General features: G+C 48.6%; 1 protein-coding gene across 4 annotated transcripts in view; it reads left to right on the top strand.

The window, feature by feature from the left end:
- The first annotated feature begins 344 nt into the window (after positions 1-344).
- Positions 345-18,144, top strand: part of ptpra (protein tyrosine phosphatase receptor type A) — a 31,055-nt gene continuing 13,255 nt past the window's right edge. The window contains exons 1-12 of one of the 4 annotated variants that reach the window (XM_072661304.1): positions 345-752; positions 9,376-9,422; positions 11,834-11,921; positions 12,006-12,455; positions 13,402-13,422; positions 13,944-14,028; positions 15,381-15,454; positions 15,931-16,067; positions 16,858-16,948; positions 17,373-17,449; positions 17,539-17,575; positions 17,992-18,089. In XM_072661304.1, the coding sequence (XP_072517405.1) occupies positions 9,402-9,422; positions 11,834-11,921; positions 12,006-12,455; positions 13,402-13,422; positions 13,944-14,028; positions 15,381-15,454; positions 15,931-16,067; positions 16,858-16,948; positions 17,373-17,449; positions 17,539-17,575; positions 17,992-18,089 (1,179 nt within the window). In that variant the 5' untranslated portion in view covers positions 345-752; positions 9,376-9,401. Of the gene's footprint in view, positions 753-2,715; positions 2,788-9,375; positions 9,423-11,833; positions 11,922-12,005; positions 12,456-13,401; positions 13,423-13,943; positions 14,029-15,380; positions 15,455-15,930; positions 16,068-16,857; positions 16,949-17,372; positions 17,450-17,538; positions 17,576-17,991; positions 18,090-18,144 lie in introns of those variants that run through there. The other 3 variants (XM_072661302.1, XM_072661301.1, XM_072661303.1) reach the window with 3 other exon arrangements.

Genomic DNA, 18,144 nt, shown 5'->3' with positions numbered 1-18,144 from the left:
ATTAGATGACATTGTTTATTTAGCTAATTTTTTTGTTGTCCGATTTGTCCACTTTTGTAAAAAAAATTTTTTATTTATTTTATGAACACATATATCTTTGATCACATGATCATTTATACGCTTTGATTTATTAAATATTTATTTTTCCTTTTTTTCTTTTTCTCCATTATCAGATTTATCTCTTTTCCTCTATAATCACATTCTACCAGCAGATGCAGCTTTATGTAATCGTTATTTTTAATGATCAGGTCATGTTTGTTTATTAAATGTTTATTAAATGTTTATTTATTCATTATCAGATTTCACCACCAGATGGCGCTGCGCCCCCGCGCCGCTCCCGGTGGGCGGGGCTTCGTCCCGGGAATCCGGCGCTTCCCACCTTGGAGCCACAACATGGCGGAATAGGAGAGGCGCCACCGCGCCCGGACAACAGCGAGCAAACCGCGGGATAAAGAGCCACCCGGCGCGGCGGACAGGACGGGAACGCAGCCCCGGCGCAGCTGGAGACGCTGGAGAAGGGGAATCAGGCGCTTTTCGGCACTTGTTTGGACATGTACCTCGGACAGGAGCCCTAGTTTGTTGCGCCACTCGGCTTCGGGCCCCCGCACCCCGAACACAGGCTTCAGGACCCGGGGTGTGGAGTCAGGGGCGGCCGGGGGAGCGGGAAACCGGGGAAAACCGGGGGAAGCGAGCTCCCGGACGGGCTTTTCTCCTCAGAGGGAGTCTCTGCGGTGGTCGGGAAGGGCGGGGAGGTGAGTCCGGGGGGTTTTACCTCAAGTAGCTTCGCATAGATAAACTTCTGTGGAGGAACAAGCCTCGGGTTTTTTTTGAAGCCTTATCGATGGGACGCGTTCTATTCACACGGGCTCGCTGCCTAGTTAGGGTCCCTAATTTGTCGCTCAACTGGAAAAGGAGGGGGGCGAGGATGTGATGAGGTGTGATGGGGTGTTGGGGGGGTTATGTAACGCTGGGGCAGCCGTGTGCTGTCTTGTTGGGAAGTAGAGGAAGGCTGAAGTGGCTGGGAGGGAAAAGTAAAGAGGGGTGGAGGGGAAGAAAGACCCGGCCTAGGGTTTAGGGAGGGAGTGCACACACTGCAGCTGAGGGGAGGGAACAATGGGAGTCCAGTGCGTTCGCGCGGCTCCAGGCTGAGGGAAAAGTGCACATATTGATCAGCGCTTTGGTGGTTGCGTGGTTTTAGCAGGCTGTGTGTGTGTGTGTGTGTGTGTGTGTGTGTGCAGGCAGGGGTGGGGGGGCTTGGCCTTGTCTGGGCGGTAGTGGGCGATTTGGGGAGGGTCGCGGAGGGGAGGGTGGGGGGTCTTTGTGTTACACAAGTTCAGCCATAAGGTCGATGCCATTGCCCTGGTGCTCTGAATAAGCCCTGGGTGTGTGTTTACGGTGGTTAGCCCCCTTCTGCCCTTTGTTTTGTGGACCCCCTTAACCTGCAGAGGCCTAATCCTCAGCAGTAGACTTCCTCTGACCCCCTCGGACTAGTTTTACTCCCTGAACCTCCACCCAGGCTGAAACACCCCGTATAACTTCAGCCGGAGTGGGCGGAGCTAAGCGGTATAGGTGGATATATGTAAATATGTAGTTTTTGTGACGTCACAGCGTTGAATACTTAATGAGGTGGATACACGCCCCATATAATTCCTAAAATATGGGCTAGGATGAAGGCGGTAGTGGGATATACGTCCTGGGTTCAGCTGTGGGGTCTGCTCTGTCCAATAGGAGAAGAGCTGAGGGATGTTCATATGGGACAGGCCTGAAGTTTGGGCTCAGGTAAATGGGGGGTAGAGGTGGTTTTCTATGGGGATGGATTTTAAGGTTACGCTTTAGGCCAAAATCTGAGGATTCAGGACCTGGTGTCCTACTTTATTTATTTATTTATTTATTTATTTATTAATTAATATTTCTGTAGATTTATTGATAGGCTGGTGTCTCACGGGACAAATGGATGGCGATCCACAGCACACCTCCGAGACGACCCAGGTAGGCAGGTCTCAACGAGCGGTTTCAGTATGATTGGAAATTTGGGAGGACGTGTCCCGACTGGATGTGGTGAGGGGTCAGCTGAGTGACTCACTGGTGATGTGGTGTGGAAGTGCTGCTCATCACTGGTGGTCATACCCGCGTGGTCCCGGGCCTGCCCCCCTGCTCCAAGCCTCTTGGGTCCCGTCTCTCGTTTTGCCTCTACCTGTTTCTCGTGGGCTTTGAAATTAGGCCGTGGCGCTCGCTGAGATGCGCTCGCTAATTAACCCTCGGCGAGCTTTTGGGTCAAGGACGTCGTAGAATTGGAGCATGCCGGCAGTGTGAGCACCTCAGCGTTTGAGCGCAGCCCTTAAACCCCAGCTGATGACTGAAGCTCTGAGCTGAGTCCCTGGAGTCCCACAGGGCTCTATTGTGGGACCTGTGAAGCTGATGGAAATGTGGCCGTATGAGGGCTGGCTGAGCTGGGGGGCTTTAGGTCTGACGCTGCCCCAGCAGATTCGGATTGCGCAGTCCGGTTCGATTGCTCAGGTCTAGCCCGTCAGCTGCAGCCCTGCGTGATCGGCTCGTCGTGTCTGCACTCGTCCTCCCCGGAAGCCTTTAGGTTACGAAACGCACCTTTGAAGTCTGGAGGCCCGAGCGGTGGAGGAGGTGCTCCCTTCACGCTCCCTCCCGGCGGCTCTCGAGAACACGATGGGTTTTTTAAGCTCGAGTTTGAGTTATTTATTTATTTACAGTAGTGTGCAAAAGTTTGGACGCCCCTGGACTAAAGCGAGCCGAAGATGAACTGAACTCCAAAAGGTATTAGGTTGGATAGGTGGTGGTTTCATGCACCCATCGCCCCTCCACCCCACCCTCTTAGGGTGCTTTGAGGAACCTTCAGCGAACCTTTTCTTGAATGTTCCTCAAAGCAGCTTAAGAGGTTCCTCCACAGTTTCTGACCAGGGCTGCCCGAACCGCTGCGGGCCACTGTTTGTGCTGCCCGGGTGGCGACCGGGCACTACGTCTGTTGTTCTGGGCGTGGTCGGGCTTGTTTTAGGTTGCGTTAGGGTCGTTGGCTAATTCTTAACGCAACACCGGCGGAGGAGGGCCCTCAGGCGGCGTGGGAGGGTGGGTGCTTCCTGAAACTGGGGATTGGGACATTCTGCAGTGTTGATGCTCGCGTGCAACAGTTGCGTCACGTTAAGAAGCCTGTATCTGACCACATGGACGTGTGGTCATGTGTCTTTTTCTCTTTTTCTAATTATAAACACAAACCGTGTGATGCGGCCTGTTCCACAAGCGCTTAGCGTTTAGCTTAGCATCGTCACGGATGCTGCGGTCGGGTTGCGACAGTAGAGCTGGTCCGGATGGGGTAAACGTACCTGTTGAGCTTAAGCACTGATACCCATGTGTTTTTACTTGCTGGTCTGAAAACTTTTAGATAGTCAGATAATACACTTTTACTTTCATAATAATCACTGTTATCATAATTATCACTGCATAATTAGCAACAGTGAGGTAAAAGCGGCAAATTCCCGTTTAAATATAAGGTAGAAAAGATACATTCTCAGCACCATCTCTCGTAGAGCCTGTGCGGAAGCCCACACTTCATAGATCCCAGAGTAGAGCCCTGTGGGACACCACAAGATACGCTAAATCGAAGAGTTACCAAATAACTCGCTGTAGTTTTTCCCTTGGACGCGATCATGAAGGCTCTCGTCCCTGAATGCAATCAAATCCTCACAGCAATTCTCCAAAATGTAGTAGAAAGCCGCCTTCTCTGGACGGTAGAGACAGCTTCTCCAACAAAAGCCGGATAAACACCTTATTATTTTTTTAATACCCTTGATTTCGGAAGAAACAATGAGTGTGTCCCAATACTTTTGTCCATAAAGTGCTTAAAGTTTAGCCCCGCTCATTCACACGGCAGTTCTCAGGAGTGTTTCAGCTCTGAGTGCTTGTTCGATCTGCGGCATAGCCAATCAGAACAGGGCTTGTATGTCTTGTATGCGTACTCAAGGTGGAGTAACGCCACAGGATATGCTAATCCAAACCCTTGCTCATGCTCATATTAGAAAGGCTGGGAATGCGTAATTGTCTTTTGCGGGGGTAAATGGGACAGTCTGTGGTAAACGCACCTAAACGTGAGCCTATTGGCCACATGGCCTAATGCCAGGCGTGGGCTATGGAGGGGTGTAAAGCCCCCCAGCATTGAGCTGTGGAGCAGTGGGAGAACTGTGCTCTCTGGAATGATGGATGCTTCTCCATCCAGTAGTTTTTGGGAGTTGAGGATGAGAGGGGTGGTGTTCATCTGGCCGCCCCTGCTCTGAATGCTGAACAGCTGTGTGTCACAGTGGGAATAATGGCAGCCTATCAGGCCCGAGGATCGCCTGGCCTGTCTTGGTCGGGACAGTTTCTCTGCTGCGCTGCCTCGCCCTGCTCTGTCCTGGCCTTCCTGTCAGGACCGGTGGCAGATATCTCCAGCGTCCGGCCCGTCTCCTCTGTACACCGTGTCTCAGAAGAGGGCCCTTTGGAAGCTCCTTCCTGAGCGAGTCGTTATCCAATTACAGATTTAGGCAGGATAAGCTGGTGGGCCGCTGGTGAGCGGGTGTGGTCTTCCTAAGCGCCGTGAGCTAAGCCACGGTCAGCGAAGACACTGTGTCATTGGGCCGGCGCCTCGTTGCGCATGGCTGTCCAGGTCACGTTGAGGTGGGCAGTGACTCAGCCATGGGTCTGGAGACTGATGGGACGGGTTATAGATAGTACACTCTTCTGTTTCTGTAAAGATAGAGTGCTCTTTCTGTCCAAATATTTATGGACACCCCTTGGAGACACACACAGCTTGTCTAGTCCCTGTAGAGACGTAGGACTCTCTGCAGCAGATACACATGGACCTATTGGCACCATGCCAAATGGGATAGAGGGGTATGAAGCCCCCCAGCCTTGAGCCGTGGAGCAGTGGAAGACCTGTGTTCTCTGAAATGATGGAGGCTGCTGCTCCATCCAGTACTTTTTGCACGAGGTGGGGCGGTGATCATCCCACCAACGTCCTGACGTCACTACGGTCACTGCTCTTGTACCCGAATGCAACCAGATCCTCACAGCAATGCTCCTCCTCCAAAATCAAGTAGAAAACCTCCTTCCCTGGACAGTAGAAACAGTTACTCCAACAAAGGCTGGATACACACCTGGATCTTGATTTCGGAAAAAGAAATGAATGAATGAATGAATGTATGTGTCCCAATACTTTTGTCCATTAAGTCAGATCACACGGCAGGTCTCAGGAGTGGAGTGTATGTCTGACATGCGTACTCAAGGTGGAGTAACGATGTAGGATACAGGCTCTTGAAGTGTACGCCGATTGGCTCAGAGGAGTGAACCAGGCGGGCTGACCAATCACAGCCCCAGTTCCGTCAGGGTGGGAATTGCTGCCGCTGGCTCTGGTCAGTCCCAGACTGTGTCACTCCAGGCTGGGGTATGAATGAAGGCTTGGCGTGGGGGCGTGTTGTTGATCGGACGTGGTGCAGGGCCTGCAGGAAGCGGAGAAGACTGTGGGTGGTGTGAGGTTGTGTGTGTGTGTGTTGGGGAGTATAATCCGTGGTCTGTGTGTTCAGTGGGCAGCAGCAGTGTCCGCTCACTAGCCTGGGCCGGCCCAAGCAGGATGAAGAAGTGCATTGAGAAAACTCGCTCGCTCGCTCTCTCTCGCTCGCTTTCTTTCTCCCACTCTCTCACACACACACACACACACACACACACACACACACGCACATTCACTGAAAGCCTCCAAGACACACACACACACACACACTTGGGTATTAATAAACTGTGAATGGGGGCAGATAGACAGTTGCCCATTATAACTCCCAGTGTGCCGCCCTCAGTTGACCGAAGGCGTCTCCAGTCCTAGGTGGTGGTGTTGTCCGCTACGCTACACCATCTGATGATGGTAGAGCTGGTGGAAAACCTTTTGAAGAATCGGGTGTAGGGTGGGGCACCTGTTGCTACACCAGCCGCTACATCTGGGCGACAGCACGCTGTAGCGGCTGGTGTAGCGACAGGTGCCCATTTGTAGTGGCTGGGGCACTAGTCTGCCAGGCCATGCCGCCGCCCGTAAGCGTAGGGGCTGGTTCCTCTGGGATGCTGGGCGTTGCGCCGGCCCCTATCTCAGATCAGCTGTTGTGCGGTGGTCAGTTCTGCCGTGTCGCCTCATCAGCTGAGCTGTTTCCAGAAGGCTCCGCGGTGCCGAACAATGCACCTGTTGAAGGCCGGGCAGGTTCATAGCGCAGTCTGAATAGCTGTGGTATTGTGCATTGTGTCGTGCGAGAGAGGAACTGGAGAGGGACATGGCAGTCCTGTGACTGCTGGCTGATTTCACCCTAATTAGGTTTTGGCTTCCTAGCTGGGTAGTTGGGTGGGATGCAGAAGGATGGACACTTTGGGCTACAACCCGCTTAAACCCCCCCCCCCCCCAACCAGCGTTGGCCTGGAATACAGTGCCAAGGGATTCATCGGGAGCGTTTTCTAATTTAGTACCAGGCTTGTTTTGGGATATGATGAGTATGGCGAAATGACGAAAGTATTTGGACAGTGATGCAACGTTTTGTGCAGTTTCGCTTCTGTGCACCACCACATTACCACCGTTGGAATATGACTCTCTGGAGCAGGTAAACATGAACCTGTTGGCACCATGCCAGACTAATGACCGAGCTAGAGGGGTATAAAGCCCCCCAGCATTGAGCTGTGGAGCAGTGGAGCTCCATTTAATAATTTTGGACATCATTGGGCAGTAGAGACAGTTACTCCAACAAAAGCAGCAGAAGAAACTCTGAAATTAAATGAGCAGGTGTCCCAATACTTTTGTCAATGTAGTGCATCTTGGATTGCTGTTGATATAGCGTCACTCTTAGTCCAGTGGTTTCCATCCGTGGTCCTGGACCGTCCCCTATACTCCTTATCCAGCTAATCGGCTCATGGACGAGCCCTTTCTGAGCTGAAGGTGGGGTGAGGGTTGGGGGTGGGGTCTCCAGAACCTGGACTAGGACCAGGGTCTACGCTGTATTATATATTATTATATTGTATATTATTATATTATATTATGTATTATGCTACAGGTCTCTCTCCCTTTCTCTCTCGCTGAACCCAACCCAGCACCTCGCCCACCCCCAGCCGATGTGCAAGCTGAAGTTTCTCACAACAGGAACCGTTTGAGCAACACGCTAACCTCCCTGCTTCTGCAGTGGTGCACGGTCATGTTGAAGTGGAGCTCTCAGAGTGCCTCCTTAACGACATTTGTGTGTAATTTCCTCCCTCTCTCGCTCTCTGGCATGCTCTCTCGCCCGCTCTCTGTCTCTCAGCTGGGTCAGACGAGCCCAGCCTCCCAGGTGTGAGGTGTTAACCCCGACCGCTCTGCAGTTTGAAGGCTTAGACTCGTGGTGGTCAGCATGACTGTGCGTTACCGTGATGGGTTATGTAAGCTTTTCTGACTAGCTAGAGGTTCCTGTCACTGCTGACTGTCCGCTTTCCAAGCCTCCATGTCACTCAGATTGTTGAGTCCGATTTCCACCCCTCTCTCTAGCCCGCAGCTGGCATTAGGTGGCATGGTGCCAACGGGTTCATCAGTGTTGATCTGCTCCAGATGGTCTTATTGTATCGGCGGTACGTCTTCTCTACAGGGACTATAGAAGCTGCGTGTGCATTTCCACCTCTTTGTCAGCAAGGGGTGCAACGTAAAGTAGCTGAATAATGGAATAAGAGGAAGAGGTGGCCACAAATATTTGGACATATGGTGGATCTCAGGTTCCCCAGGTTCTGCTGCGGATTCGGCCTTAAGTGGCAGTAGAAGTGTGTGTGTGTGTGTGTGTGTAAGGTTAGACTGTGTAAGGCATGGATTAGCCGTTCTGATCCACTGTTGCTGAGAGGCCTCGGGAGTGTCCTTCATATCCACACACACACACACACACACACTGATGAGCGACAGAAGGTCTGAATTACAGTGAATGAAGCCTGATATGGGCCGCGGATTAGGACTGCGATTATCACAGTCCAGTGAGTGGGACAGCTCTGAGAGGACCACGGGGATTACAGCAGAGATTGAGAGTCATCCACACACACACACACACACACACACACAAGCAACTGAGCTGTCTTCAAACTTGCAGTCTGATCCGATCTGATCTGATGAAAGTGAAGCAGACAATCCCTCAGACCAAGAAAAACACAGTTAGAGGAGGTCTGTGCTCTGTGTGTGTGTGTGTGTGTGTGTGTGTGTGTGTGTGTGTCCAGCATGAGGCATGGTCATGAGGCTGTCGCTGGGTCATGTGTAAGGTGTCGGATAAAGGAAGTAGTAGTAGTCTTCGCCACGGTCCAATTTTAACCTAGACCTTCCGTTTCCACAGGCTTTGCCGTGTCTTTTGCGTCAATGTCCGCCTGTCCTGTGAAGCGCCGCCCACATCAGAGTCTGAGCAGGACGTAGAGCTCTACACACTTCAGAGCATATCCATCTACTTCTGTCAGATGGCGCACCATCAATAAACACCAGTGACCCAGTTCCCCTGGCAGCCTGCACGCCCATGCGGCGACAGTGCCTCCGCCATGTTTGACAGATGATGTGATTTGCCTCAGGCCTTTACGTTGGAGTAGAAGTCTGGAGAACATTGATAAACCTTGATGGGCACCATGCTGCCTAATGCCAGGCCTGGGCTGGCATATAGAGGGGTATAAAGCCCCCCAGCATTGACCTGTGAAGCAATGGAAGAACTGTGGGGCGGCGCTGTATAAATCTGACATCCTTGTGTTACTTACGGAATGCAATCAAATCCTCACAGCAGTGCTCCTCCACAATCTAGTAGAAAGCCTTCTCCCCTGGAGCTTTATTTATTTACTTTAAAAATGATTGATTTTTAGAAGAAACAATTAATCAGCATGTCCCAATACTTTTGTCAATATATTGTGTAATAGTACAGTAATACAGTTGCCCCCTTCTTCCTGTTAATGGGCTCTTCTTCTTGCCAAGTAAACACAGTGGGCTATATTGAGGTCAGCTAAAATGACTGGTCATGTCATGTCCATAGGGGGGTTGTCTAGCTGACCTCCGTATTTTTGGACCTAAATTTCATTGGGTTGGACCAAACCTGAAATCTGAGGTCTGCTTGTTAAACCGCGTCCTGCCGCGACTCGTTTCCTCGCAAATCTCCGTTTGGCAGTAAACGGGGCGAGCCGTCACACGCCGGCAGTGCCGTTTAAGTTAGCAGTTAGCAAATCCGTCCGTTTTAGCAGAACATGCCTTGAGGGGATGAAGAAATGAAGAATTCCTTGCTGAGGCAATGCTGTGACTGACTCTCTCTCTCTCTCTCTCTCTCTCTCTCTCTCTCTCTCTCTCTCTCTCTCTCTCTCTCTCTCTGTCTGTAGGTGATCATTGTGCGAATGAGGGAGTGATGCAGACAGCTGTTTTCCAGGTAAGTGGGCCATTTTGCATGCAGCCGACGCTAAGCTAAGCTAAGGGATAATAAAAGCTGGCATGCAGCAGCTAGCATCACCTCTTTTTAAAGAGCGTGGGAACTTTTATCTTTTCTTTCCCATGGACCCTTTTTCAATTTTTTTATTATTATTATTACTTACTTTTTTTTTTATATAGAAATTTCCCACAAAGCACTTGCGAAGAACTAACTAGATGAAGTTATTATGCAAAAATTATTTTTGTTTCTTAAATGCTGGCGTTATGTGGAATTGTGCTACTCACTAATGTGTGCTAGCTACGCTAACGGCTTTTCTTGTGAGTAGACCCACAATTTTTGTATTTTCCTTAGGTGATGTATAGCTACTATACTATTATTTATTAATTTTTTTATGTATTTATTTATTGCATTATTAATTAATTTATCTGCTCAGTTACCCTATCCGTACCCTCTGATGCCGTGATATCCTTCCTACACGTCTGCTTCCCTGTTAATATGCACCAAGCTAGCACGCTTTGCCCAGCTAGCCCAACCGCGCCTGCAGCCGCCACTTTGCCGAGAGCGACGTCAACAAGGCTCCCTCTGGTCGTCCATGCTCTGAGGTGGTGCTGTACCCTGTGGGGGGGGCAAACAAGACTACAGTTACCATATAAATACTCCTGAACCAGTACAGTTCCCACAATACCAAGCAGATCCTGGGGCTCCTCACAGCATTAGATTACCGCATTTATCCGAATTGCCGTCTGATGCCACCTGTGCTTTTTTTTAGCTAACAACAGCAATGCTAAGCTAATGTTGCTAACAAACACCGGACATCACACCCTGTTTTAAACCACATCGGTGAGTCTACGTCAAACAGAGGGGTCTGTGGGCATGTGTTTATTATGGAGATGAGATTGGTGGCAGTCCAAGTCCAGTGTTTGTTAGCAGCATTAGCCTAGCATCCCCGTTGTAAACTAAAGAAGCACACGTCGGACACCAGTCGGGTCTTAGCTGAACAGCCGAATCTGGAGTCTGTGATCAGTTATTCAAATTACAATTTCACTGAACTATTCCTTTAATGCTGCTTTGATTTGAGGAGGAATTTGCATGTTAAGTCCCGCCCACTTGGCATGTTAACATGCTTGAATCTGTAGGTCCGCGGGTTCGTTTCCCGATGCCACCCAGCACACACCGTACCCAGCCAACTGAGGTCCTCTGTTAGGTTAGAGCTGGAACCTGCTGATTAGTGGGTGGTGCAGTGGTTGAGGACAGCTGACTAGAAAGTATAAGGATTACAGCGCTTACAGGGTTCTCGCCGGGTTCCTTAATTGGGGGCGTTGGGCTTCCAGCAGACTGTTGTGGCTTCTGAACCTCATGTTGTCACAGTGGGCTGCACTGCTGTGGTCTGCAGCTCTGACTCTGACCTGAGGTTCGGCAGTCGCCCACATTGGTTTGGTGTGCTGTACCTACACATGCTTTGCTGGGAACCTCTAGAACAAGGGTTCTCAAATCAGTCCTCAGGTACCTGCATTTTGACAGTCTTGAATTTTGCTCCATCCCAGTTTCTAATTAGATAGAGCCTGCCTGGGCGTCCCCCGAGGGCCGGTTCTCTCGTCGTCAACACCCTCTCGTTTAAGGTGTTCTAGACTGTTTTCTAGAACGTCCTTCTCCACACTGTAGGACAGCGTTCGTCCCTGTTCACGCTCCTTTTGTTGTCTAGACACTGTTCTAGAATGATCCCTCTCTTTCTCCATCCACGCTGTGTCTAGAATGTACTCTGTTCCACTGTTCTAGAGTCTGTGTCCTTCATTCACATTGTTCTAGCATGTTTACTCTTTCTGTGCTGGAATGAAGGTACACTTCTAGATAGCTCACCCTCCTTCTCGATACAAGCTGTTCTAGTGTCGTCTCCTTTAGAATACTGTTCTTGAATGTTCTTGTGCTTTCTGTTCTAGACACTGTTCTAGATCGCTGACTCTTACCCTCCATTCATGCTGTTCTAGATTGTTTTTCCCTCAATCTCCATTAACACTGTTCTCCATTTGCCCTGTGTCCTATGTCTTCACACTGTTTTAGAACTTTAACCCTTATTGTGCTTTCACACTGTTCTAGACTGCGTACCCTCATCCTCCATTCATGCTGTTCTAGATTGTTTACCCTCATTCTTCAGTAACCCTGTTCTAGACTGCATACCCTCATCCTCTATCCTGCTGTTCTAGATTTATAACCTCATTCTCAATTAACATGGTTCTAGAATGCCTACCTTAATTGTGTATGAACACGGTTCTAGATTGCCTTCAGATCAGTTTGACTGTATGTCTGTCCTCCTGGAATAGTGTAAATCACACCTCTCTGTCTCGCTGTCTCTCTCTCTCTATGTCTCGTTGTCTCTCTCTCTGTCTCTCGCTGTCTCTGTCTCTTTTTTCTAGGGCAGGATGGGTTTGTGTCCACTGCTCCTGTTGTCTGCTGTGGCCTTCATGGCCCTCAGCTTGGCCCAGGAAGCTCCCGAGCGCTCAGGTAAACCCCTTTAGCTTTAGGTTCTAGTATGTCCTGCTGTGACCCGAGAGCTACGTAACACTCCACCCTGTCGCTCGCTTTCAGGTCAAGTCACAACCGCCAAACCTCCAGCTGCTCCTCCTCCATCATCCAGAGTCCCCAACATCACACATGAACTGTCTACAGTCCTGTCTGCTCTCCTCACCACAAGAGGAACCGTGGAGAAAGCAGCCCAGGAGGTTCTCACGGACTCCCCGGCGTCTCTCCCTTCAGAGGCTGCAACGCCTACCCCTGTGCCTGTGGACCCTCCACCTGCAGAGCCGGACCAGACACCTCCACCTCCAGACCCCACCTCCACCAATGCTGGTGGTGGGGAGGGGAATGAGGTCCCTCCCACTATTCCTCCTACACCCCCACCTGCCTCTCCCACACCTTCACCCACTGACCCAGAGTCTGACCCTACAGCTGACCCTGATCCTAGCCCTGATCCTGGTCCTGACCCCGACCCTGATCCGGGAGTGTCCACCAAACCACCTGAGATCAGCACCACTCCAGGTATGGTGCAGCTTATATAAGAATATAGCAACCACTTAGCAACACCACAGCAATCACTTGTGATACCATAGCAACCATTAGCAACACCACAGCAGTAGCTTGTGATATAATAGTGACCCCCTAGCAGCACCATTGCAACCAATTAGCAGCACCAAAGCTACCACCCAGCAACAACTCAATAGCAACATCATAGCCACTTTTGGGGATACAATAGCAACTATATTGGCAACACTATAGCAACCGCCTAGTAACACTACAGTGACACTTGGCAACACATTGCAACCCCCTTAAATACCGTAACCACTGCTCCACCTAGCAAACTAATAGCAAAAAAAACTGCAATTCCATAGCGACCACTTAGCAGCACTATTGCAACCCCCTGGAATACCACAACACCACCATAGCAGACACTAAACTACTCCATAGCAACGCCATAGGAACCAATTTGGATACTACAGCAACACTATAGCAACCACATGACAACCACTAAACAACTCTATAGCAGCACCACAGTCACTGCCAGGGATACCATGGCATCCACTTGGCAACATCATAGCAACAATTGAAGAACTCCATAGCAACCACCTAGCAACACAATAACAACCACCTGGGGTGCAATATCACCTATGTAGCGGCACCATAGCAACCAATTTGGATACTGTAGCAACCACTGACCAACTCTGTAGCAACACCACAGCAACTGACAGGGATAGCAAGGCAAGGCATACACTGAGACACCATAACAACCACCAGGGGTACAGTATCGCCTATCTAGCAGTGCCATAGTGATCACTTGGGATACTGTAGCAGCCGCACTAGCCGCCACAGTAGCAGCCACCTCTCAGTAACAGGCCTGTGCAGCTGTGCAGTCGCTCTGCGTTTCTTCAGGAAAGGCACGTCTTTAGTCGTGGGCGTTTTTCTGACCAGTGTGGCGTTTCTTCCACAGGTGGGGGCGGAGATGGAGAAGGTAAGACTCTGCACCTTCTGTCTTCTGTCCAAACCTAGAAGCTGACACACAGACCGCACAGAGACGCTCTCGGCCTCTGTGTCCTCTCGGTGTGTTTTGTAGAGCTCTGGGTTCTGGATCAGCTCTGCTCATGAGAAATCAGCCTTTTCCAGTTTCACTGTGTGCTGTGAATTGGTCGACTGTAGAGTGGTGGTGAATGGAACCAGGAGTCGCTACCACACACACACACACACACACACACACACACACACACACACAAACACACACACACAGCCATCATTCACTATCTAAACCCACCAGTGATTCCGCACATGTCCTCTGAGGTTATTATGTAATGTTGTTTTTTTGGGGACTATTTCATGTCCCAGCACTCTGCATGTATCCCTCCACCATTAAAATAGACCTGAATGTTGAGATTTGAATGAGGCTCCTCAGGGGTCCGGTTCCGTTCACCACCACAGTTTCAGTCTAGTTTACTGCTGGACTTTGTTGGACACACCTGATCCTTCTCGCCCCCCCAGATGACACTGCGATCATTGCCGTGATGGTGGCCTTATCATCTCTGCTGGTGATAGTCTTCATCATCATCGTCCTCTACATGCTCAGGTTCGTTTCGTTATTTTCACTGTTTGTTTTGTAAATAATATTTAATCGTGAGACTGATTTCCCCAAAATAATGAAGTTATTTATATATATATATATATATATATATATATATATATATATATATATATATATATACAAGCTTTTATTGTGTTCCCAAAGTGTATTTTCTGTAAGTTGTGATGATGTCTTAAACTGCGCGCTTATGTTCTCCATATGTTTATTCATTAAGTCTGAAAATATGGATTTATTTCGCTAAATCTGGAAGTTTAAAAAATATTAACTTGCCTTCATGAATCTCAACTTATTGGCTTTTCTCAGTTTCTCAAATTAATTCTTAATTACACAAAATTAATAATTGTTTTAAGACACTGAGAAAAGCCAATACTCTGAGATTCACGAATATAAATCCATATTCTGAAATACCTCCAGATGTACAGAAAATGATCCATATTTTGAGATGTAACATTTTTATGGAAACGTCCATATTCTCACACACTTCAACACTTCATTATTTTGAGATGTTCAGTCAAAACTACAGTGTCGAAGTGTCTCAGAATATGTTTCCATAATAATTTGACATCTCAAAATATGAATTTGTTTTCTATAAATCTGAAGTAAAAATATGGACATTTTTACATTTCTCAAATAATTCCTACTTAACTCAAAGTTTTGACTAAATATCTTAAAGAAGTTTTGAAGTATCTAGAAATGTGGGCTTCTATACGTTTTTGCTGTCTCATTATGAATTATTACTCGGGAAGTATCTCAAAACATGGACCTATTTTCTGTCCGTTTTGATGCGTCTCAAAATATAGAAGAATTTTTTCTACATTTCTCAAATAATTACTTTTCTCAAAACATTTATGTTCATTAAGTTTATCAAAATATGAATTTATTATAATTAATTTCTGAAAAGTTCAAAATCTAGACTTTTCTCATTTTTTTCCTCAAAATAACTTCAGTTTATGACTTATTAGTTTTGACTGAACATCTTAAAGACATGATCTCTCAGTATATGGATTTATTTTCTGTCTCAGAGTTTGGACTGAATGTCTAAAGATAGGTCATTTTCGTTTTGCTGATGTTTCAGGTGCCTTGAAAAGAACATTATATCAGCACTGACCGTCTCTGTCTCTGGCATACAGAGATATCAATGCAAGAGAACATTGTGTACACACACGCGCACACACACACACACACACACACACACACACACACACACACACGCGCGCACACATATTTGTCGAAGCCCAGCACTCCATTCATCCTCTAGCCCGCAGCAGCAGCAGGGGGCTGGCACTCTGGGCCCGTTGCCATGGCTCTGATTTTTTTATTATGTTCTTCTGTGGCAGGTTTAAGAAGTACAAGCAGGCAGGAAGCCACTCCAACTCCTTCAGTCTGACCAATGGCAGGACGGACGACACAGGTGCCAGAGATGGGCTTGGTGGTGGTGGTGGTGGGGAGGGTGTAGGTTTGAGAAGGTGGAGGTGGAGGGGGGGGGGCATTCTTTAAAAAAACAAAACAAAAAAAAAACTCCACCTTCTGCACCTCCTCCTGTTGTATTTCCTGCTGACATCGTGTGCCGTGTTAGAGAATGAGTGCTGTCCAGTGGCGCCCACTGCAGGCCAGTCTGTTGACCAGTCGGATAAAACAGGACTTTATTATTTATTATTACAAAGCAAAAAGAAATGCACTGAAAATTTAAATCTCTCTCTCTCTCTCTCTTTCCTCTTCCCTTTTTTCCCCTCTCACTCACTCCACCTTTCTTCATTTTCTCTCTCTCTCTCTTTCTCTCTCTCTCTCTCTCTCTCTCTCTCATGCTCTCCTCATTTTCTCTCCCCCCCTCCTCCTCCCGATTCCTTCCCCCTTTTCCTCAACTCCTCCCTTCCTGTCGAACCTCAGAGCTTCAGAGCGTGCCGCTATTGGCCCGCTCCCCGAGCACAAACAGGAAGTACCCGCCCCTTCCTGTGGACAAGCTGGAGGAGGAAATGAACCGTCGTATGGCGGATGACAACAAACTCTTCCGGGAGGAATTCAACGTAAGCACACAAACACTCTTATTACACCCCCCTCACCCACTGCGATCACTCATGACCCTTAGTCGAGATTCAGCCCTCGATTGGCCTCCTGTTTACTTCATTTGCATGAGTAGCTCCTCCCCCTACGTAGATTAAGCAGACTCTGGAGGGGGGGGGGTTACTCTGTTCTACTGTACATCATTTCCATTAAACAGTGGGGGCGGCCATCTTTGTTTACGTTGTTTACACCAACACCAGAACACCCTTATGGACGTGTCCGGTGCTTGTGAGGTTCTAGGTTAGCTCCTAGGCTAACATCTCACTTCCAAGCTTCACCAAAGCTTCATAACAAAATTTCCCCTCCACAAAACGGTAGGAGCAGATGTGCGGACGTTTGGGTGGATGTTTTGAATCCAGCACCTTCACCCACAGACGCAGGTCCTCTTCTTGCTTGGATATGGCTCTCCACACACTCTCGTGTGTTGTGTTGGAAAGCTAGCGCTAGTTAGCTCTTCCCTAAATAGCTCTCAGTAGCGTGGGTTAGCACAGCTAGCTGCTTCACGATCAGTGTCCACAGCATTAGCCTACTTCAGGCGGTGGGAGAAATCGACTCTTGAAAGTGGGCGTGGCCAAACAGAAGAAACCCATCCATCTTCCTCGCAAAAATCAGTGTCTGAGGTTTTCAGAGGAACATCTAACCGTGATCTGACTGCTGGTCTTTATAACGTAGCTGGTTGGTTTCAGTGTGTTGTTCAATGTGTTGCGCTTCCCTCGTGAGATCTGATTGGTCCGCTGTATTCGCTCCGTACAGGCGCTGCCCGTGTGCCCCATCCAAGCCTCGTGCGACGCTGCCTCCAAGGAGGAGAACAAGGAGAAGAACCGTTACGTCAACATCCTGCCCTGTGAGTGGGACGCACACACACACACACACACACACACACACACACACACAAAACAAGTCTCCGATATGTCCCTCACATACACTGTATGACCAGAGGTTTGTGGACACCCCTTCTAAGTACTGGCAATAGCATAAGACTATCTGGAGCAGATCAGCGTTAAACCTGTTGGCACCAGGCATGGGGTGAGTGAGGTGTATGAGGCCCCCCAGCATTGAGCTGTCTAACAGTAAAACTGTCCCCAGTTCTTTTGGGAGGAGTTGGGGATGATAAGATGGGGTGGTGATCATCAATCCATCCATCACTCCTGACCTCACCTCAATTTTGTGCAGGAGCTTTGGGCTGAGCAAGGTCCATGAGCAGGTGTCCCAATACTTTTGTCCAATGATGTGACAATAATAATGAAATCAAGCTTCTCTCTTTTCAGATGATCACTCCAGGGTGCACCTCTCCTCTCTGGAGGGCGTTCCAGATTCCGATTTCATCAACGCCTCGTACATTAATGTGAGTGAGTTAGTGAGTGTGCGGGCCTGCTCTTGCACATCAGAGACGTCTAATCTGAGAGACCTCATTTCCTGTCTTTCTCTTAACAGGGTTATCAGGAGAAGAACAAATTTATCGCTGCCCAAGGTAAAACACAAGGACTAAAAATAAGTGGTTCTTTTTATTATTTCTTTATTTATTTTTATATAAAGCTGAATGATAATTAGCCGTATTTACACCAGAGGAGCTCTCTCAAGGACATGGAATAGGTCCTGGTCCTGAAGAACCCCCAGCCCAGCACTTTTTAGAGGTTTCCTGCTCAGGAACAGCTTGTTATTGAGCTGATTGGCTGGATCAGGTGTGTCGGGAACTGGTTAGACACCAAAACGTGCAGGACAGGAGGTTCTCCAGGACCAGGGTTGGGATCCATAGTCCTGAGGACAGCACTGTGCAGCTTTAGTGGGAGTCACTGCCTTCATATATATATATATATATATATATATATATATATATATATATATATATATATATATAATGTGTGCGCGCGTGTGTCTGTGCTTCAGGGCCGAAGGAAGAGACGGTGAACGACTTCTGGAGAATGATCTGGGAGCAGAACACCGCCACCATCGTCATGGTGACCAACCTAAAGGAGAGGAAAGAGGTATGTTGGTGTAGAGCGGTCGAGTCCGCCCCAGTTCAGATGCACCTCTGTGATT

This window comes from Salminus brasiliensis, chromosome 18 (genome assembly GCF_030463535.1).
Source record: "Salminus brasiliensis chromosome 18, fSalBra1.hap2, whole genome shotgun sequence".
Taxonomy (NCBI): domain Eukaryota; kingdom Metazoa; phylum Chordata; class Actinopteri; order Characiformes; family Bryconidae; genus Salminus; species Salminus brasiliensis.
Note: the sequence above shows the minus strand (reverse complement) of the source record. Positions and strands in the feature narration are given on the sequence as shown.